Source organism: Podarcis raffonei, chromosome 12, assembly GCF_027172205.1.
Source record: "Podarcis raffonei isolate rPodRaf1 chromosome 12, rPodRaf1.pri, whole genome shotgun sequence".
Lineage (NCBI taxonomy): Eukaryota > Metazoa > Chordata > Lepidosauria > Squamata > Lacertidae > Podarcis > Podarcis raffonei.
The window spans coordinates 37,047,807-37,053,806 of record NC_070613.1 but is presented as its reverse complement, the minus strand read 5'-3'; the positions used below and the strand labels follow the sequence as shown (position 1 = coordinate 37,053,806).

Sequence of the window (6,000 nt, the reverse complement as noted above, 5' to 3'; positions counted from 1 at the left end):
AGTGCCTGGCGTGCTCTGGTCCATGGGGTCACAAAGAGTCGGACACGACTAAACAACAACAACATTTATTAGGACAGCACTGCAAATTCCACACCAGGCGTTACTCCCAAGTTAGCAAGTCACCCGCACTTACCTGGGAGTAAGGCTGCCATCCTACACCCACTAACTATTGAATTCAGTGAGACTCAGCGCCTAGTTTAGGCACACACAGAAAGTGAATCCGGAGAGACCTGCAAATAAACATGCATAGGGGGTTGCAGAAGACCACAAAACGCGCAGCCCCATCTCGCGCACGTTCCGCCCATTTCCACCCCCCCCCAAGTAAGTGTTCCTCGAATTGAAATTTGCAGCTGCAAAGATGGGGGGAATATCCCCTTTTGACTGACACCTCCCCCAGAGCAAAGCCTCATCTGAAAGTGAGGTGGTAGGAGGCAGGTCTTGCATCAAAACAAGGGATCGCTGCCTGCAAAGAGGAGGTTCATCCGGCTAAGGGAGGGATACAGGCCAGATCCTTCCAGCAGGGCGATCCCTGCCTCTAAGGGGAAAAAAAACTGCTCTGCTGCCTCTGCTTGGGTCTGGGTGGGTGTAGCCCCGGCGGGTCACAGCCGGGCGCAGCTTGGCTCCGATTGGCGCTCGGCCTCCCGTGGGGCGCGGCGGTTGGCTGGCGAGGCCGCCACTCCTGCCGCCCGCCTCCTCCCGTGCTCGGCGGCCGCGAGTGAGAGCGAAGGGGAGCGGCGGGCGGAGGTGGGCGGCGCCTGAGCTGGAGGTCGCGGCGGCGCGGAGGCGGGCAGGCAGCATGGCAGCGGCTCTGGTGCTGAGAGGCTCCGCCAGTTGGTTGCGCAGGCAGAGGAGGGTCTGCGCGGGCAGCGTGGCGATGGGTAAGGAGCGCCGGGCTGCGGGGATGAGCTCGGCTGAGCTGCTGGCGGATCCTTGCAGAGGAGCAGCAGAAGAAGAAGGGCCTGGCCTCTTCCTAAGGAAGCCCCGAGGGGAGATGGGGCTACTGTTTCCCCCTCCACCCCACAGCCCCTCCCTCGCCTTGTCACCAGGTCCAGGGGTCTGACAGCCCTTTGCCCAAACCTATTGGCAACTGCATAGGCAGTAAATCAGGTGCAAAGAAATGGTGCGTTAGAAATGCAGTCTTCCTTTACGATGACATCTGGGTCTTGCTTCTCCAGAGCTAGCCTGCTTTTATTTTTCAACCTCCTGGTCTAAAGTTTGCATAGGCTTGCAAGGTGCCGATCAGAAGGAAAGGCAAGGTTGTATGACTTGCATTTTGCGCCCTTTACAAGTATTGTACCCGTGCTGTTAAAACCCACACAAGCTGTAAAATTATATTGGGCTAATATCAGAACGTACGGTCGGCTGAAGAGAAGGCCGGTGTAATAAATACTTTAACGTGTTTACTTAAAATAACGTGCACCGTGTTTAAAACAGGCCACAAAAGTTTATGTGACGCTAGTGACCTAACGTATCGAGTTAATGGTATTTATAATCTGCTCACATTTGCTTTTCACATAATACTGATTATTTTTCTCGCAGAGAACTAGGCATTTTATTAATTGCTGTGATCCTGGACAGATTTATACATACATGTAAAACTTGGTACAGGTGTGGTTAGTGTTGTTGTACCATGTACACTATCCTTTTTGTAAAGTTAGCCATAACCTTGTGGGTTTGCACAAGCGATATTCATACTACAGCACAAGCCAACATCTGATCTCCATGGAGTTTGCTCTGAGATAAGTGTATAGTATCTAAGATTGCAGGTTAGTTCCTCATCTTTAAAGGAGCAAGTTTAATTGAATGCTTTTACTTGTCTGCCCTAGTTAGGTTATTAGTAACGCCAAATAATATAAAAGAAAATGTTTTAAAGCCCTCTCGTTTGTCCTTAATCAATCTCTCTTGTGTATTTTCCCATTCTTTTTGATAAGGAGCTCTGTGCTCTCAAAAGACTTGCATGCTGTCTTACTAGCAAAAGCCTGGCTTTGTATAAACCAACTTGTTTTATTGGGTGAAACTATTGACATCCAACATACAGTGGTGCTTGTTTAACTTCCCAAATGATTTCAATTCCTAATGTCTTTGAATAGAACATCATATGACTGCATAATAGTGAATTTCAATAAATTAAGTGGGTTCTCAGTAGAACGTGTATAGAAGTTCTGTATCATTAAAACTGTGCCCTATGAGTGCAAAAGTCCGTAATTCAAAATGCCCCTCTGTCATGAACTCATGCACCGACTTTAGGGAAAACATTTCTCATCCCATCTCCAGATCTGTAATATGATAATACTAAAGCTGGCTTGCTTTACAGGGTTGTTTTATGGGTTACCAGGAAAATATACACTGAGCACTTTGAGCACTTCAAAATTACAGTATAAGCAATGAGTTATAATATATATGTACATATATATGTATGTTTGCATATATATTATATATTATTGCCATCATGTGTCAATAAGTCTTTGGTCATGTTAGAATCGTAGAGTTGGAAGGGACCCTGAGGGTAATCTAGTCCAACTCCCTCCTGCAATGCAGGAATCTTTTGCCCCTTGTGGGGCTCAAAGTCATGACCCCGAGCTTAAGAGTCCCATACTCTACCAGCTGAGCCCTAAACTGTATTTATGCAGACATAAATCCACACACTTTACACAGTTGTTAGATTGTGCAGCTTATTATGCTTATGGCATTAAAGTTGAAATCCTAAACATGGTTGCTCATGAGCAAGCCCCAAAGAGCACAGTGGTGGTGTTTACTTTTAAGTAAACATGAATAGGATTGGTGCTGCACATCATTCATTTCCTAGTGGCTTTGGAAATCAACTTGTTCCTTATGTTTACTGTCCTTTGTAAGTCATCCTTGGCTGTTCTGTGATCAAGTCACATGATTACATAAATAATACTACATTTTAAAAAAAATGCGGGAGCCTTCAGTTGCTGTAGCTCAGGGATAGACAGCATGTAAGGGGTCTTAGGCTGAATCTATAGCATCCCTATATAGTGCTAGAAGAGCTGTCTGAAATCGTGAAAACCTGCTGCTAGTCACTATAGACAGTGTAGGTTAATGAGACAGGATTTGCACCTGCAGGAGCCATAACAGCTGTTATTCAACAGGGCTTGTTCTTCTCTTTCTCTCTCTAAGACCGTGATATCGACCTCTCCACAAATCACTCCATGTTTGGCACTATTTGATATATTGCAGGGGTAGGGAATCCGTAGCCATCTAGATGTTTGATTACAATTCCCATTAGTTTTAGTTAGCAAGGGATGATGGAAGATGAAGTCCCTCAACATCTGGAACAGAGCCTGCATCTCTGTTGTGTATGCCCCTTTGTCTGTATGGCTACTGATTTAACATGTGACATAGAAGGTTTGGTTTCTTGCTTTTCACTATCCCATCCCCATATCTGGGGGGGGGGGCACTTCAACATCTTTGTGTGACAGGACTGGAAGCCAGATTTCTTGTTTCCCATTTTATCATCACAAACCCCCTATTGAGCAGGTAGAGAGCATGTGGTCCTCCAGATATAGTTGGACCACAGCTCCCATTAACCCTATCTATTGGCCATACTAGATGGGACTGATGGAAGTTGGAGTCCAGTAACATCTGAAGAGCTACAGGTCCCCTATCTGTGTGATACGAGGTGTGAAATAGAAGCCTTGTACAGTGGTACTTCAGGTTACATACACTTCAGGTTACAGACTCTGCTAACCCAGAAATAGTGCTTCAGGTTAAGAACTTTGCTTCAGGTTGAGAACAGAAATTGTGCTCCGTCTGCATGGCGGCAGCAGGAGGCCCCATTAGCTAAAGTGCTTCAGGTTAATAACAGTTTCAGGTTAAGAACGGACCTCCGGAATGAATTAAGTACTTAACCCGAGGTACCACTGTATATTGTTGTTAAACTGTTGTACCCCTATTTATTAAAAATATTTATACAGTAATAATATTGCTTCCGGGTAACTTTCTGTGGTTAGAGAACAGTTTGTCTCAGCTTGCACATCTTCTGCTGGCTTGATAGTTGTCGTAGGTAACTCTGATCAGGAAGTCTGATACAAGATGTTGGCGTATTAATCATGGCACCAACAATATCGTGTGGAGAGCAGCTGCATCTGTCTTCTGTTGGGGCTAAGAAAGAGCTTAACATCCGAAGACTAATAACTCAGATGCTACTGATCTAAGAAGGAACACTTCCAATGTACTCTTGTCACTTCCTGATTTTTCAATATGAATGCTATTTTTCTTTAGATACGCTGTTGAGGTTGAGCAGTTCGGTAAATTTCATGAAAGCTTGATATTCATTCTTAATGATGCCTGGTGTGATTCTACTCCATTTTATTTTGCTTTAAGTCAACGTTTCTTACAATTGGCAGTCAAACTGAGAACAGATGGCATTCAAGCTCTAAGCTAGGATTGTATTCATTTAGAAAAGGAAATTATTGTTTATCCTGTTGCCTAACATCCCTGTTCATGTATGCCTAGTAGCTAGCACTTATATTACGACTGCATGGTGCAATACTGAGAGTTGAGTGCCTCTAAGATTTTTTTCAGTGGGTCTTGAAAAGAATTACATCTTTTTCTGAATTACATCTATAGCCCTGTAGTGCTACAGGTTCTAATTCTGTTGATGGCTACTCTTGGCATTTGAGTGTCTGTCATTTACCTAATTTTCATGAATGTTCTACTAACACCAGAGGATAGCTTTCAGACTCTGGGGAAAGGCATTAAATAACTGTGGTGTGAAAGTTCTCCATTATGCTTTTTTAAAAATGCATCTTTAGTCCATGCAGACAAACTGCCATATGATAGTAGTTTGCACATCTCAACATCTGGTGGACAGCTGTTTGTGTCTTGAATTACAGCTGATACTAACTGGCTGGATTGGCAGTCAGGAAAAGAAAAGGGATCAGCTATGCGTGGAATCTGTACAATCTTTCCTGCCAGTCCATATTAAGGTTGAACTCATTCTGTTTGCCCTGTAACCCAAGAACGATGGGTAACCAAGTGGAAGTATTTTAGAATTACTACGTTCACATGACGAAATTTAAGCAGAAACACCCCTGCAACTGAGAGTTAAAGGCAACACGCAAAGCACACCTTAAATTAATTTTGCATCTCTTTTTTTCATGAGATTACTCAAAATGGTAACTATTACAAATTAATATTATTTATTGGGTGTTCCGAGTTTATAAAGATAAACTAGGCTAAACATTTGTTACAGAATAAGAAAAAATTCTGTGTTTATTAAAGTTTTCTTAAAGATGAAAAAAATGGCAAGAACAAGTTCAAGCAAGTTTAAATTCTAACTGAAATACAACATAAATAGATTTTATCTGTGCGTGATACAGTGGCTATTATAAAACACAGGAATAGTCCAGATGTCTTCAATTGCATATTAGTAGCAGATAAAAACTCTGGCCAGGGCAGGGACCAGAGAAGCTGGGAGAAAACATAGCACTAATAATATATGACATAATAATTAACAGTATGAACTCAATGAACAACAGCATCAAATTGCTACTGTAGATGGTCACAAATAACTGTATGATCTGTTTTTGTTATGGAAATGTATTTCAAGATTATTTACTAATGCTGACACTCTTGGAACTGTCTTTAGTGTCTTCTAGGGCAATGGCTTCCAAAACTGCTGTTGGATTCATTGGTTTGGGCAACATGGGAAATCCAATGGCGAAAAACCTTGTAAAACATGGGTACCCTGTCATAGCATATGATGTATTTCCAGAAGCGTGTAAAGAATTTCAAGACTTGGGCTCACAGGTATAGTAGTTGGTATCTTGTTTTAAGAATCTTACTTCATAAGGAGTAGGGGTGGGGGCTGTGAAATTGCATTAATTCCATCTCAAGATAGGAATTGTTATTAAAAAAATACCACTTTGGGTGGCTTCCAACAAGTTAAAACACAGTAAGACATCAAACATTAAAAACTTCCTTATACAGGGCTGCCTTCAGATGTCTTCTGAAAACTGTATAGTTATTTATCTC

At 42.7% G+C, this 6,000-nt stretch overlaps 1 protein-coding gene across 1 annotated transcript in view; it reads left to right on the top strand.

Annotated features, from left to right (window-relative positions):
• The first annotated feature begins 739 nt into the window (after positions 1-739).
• Positions 740-6,000, top strand: part of HIBADH (3-hydroxyisobutyrate dehydrogenase) — a 70,575-nt gene continuing 65,314 nt past the window's right edge. The window contains exons 1-2 of the mRNA XM_053409855.1: positions 740-878; positions 5,615-5,775. Of these exons, the coding sequence (XP_053265830.1) occupies positions 797-878; positions 5,615-5,775 (243 nt within the window). The 5' untranslated portion in view covers positions 740-796. The remainder of the gene's footprint in view (positions 879-5,614; positions 5,776-6,000) is intronic.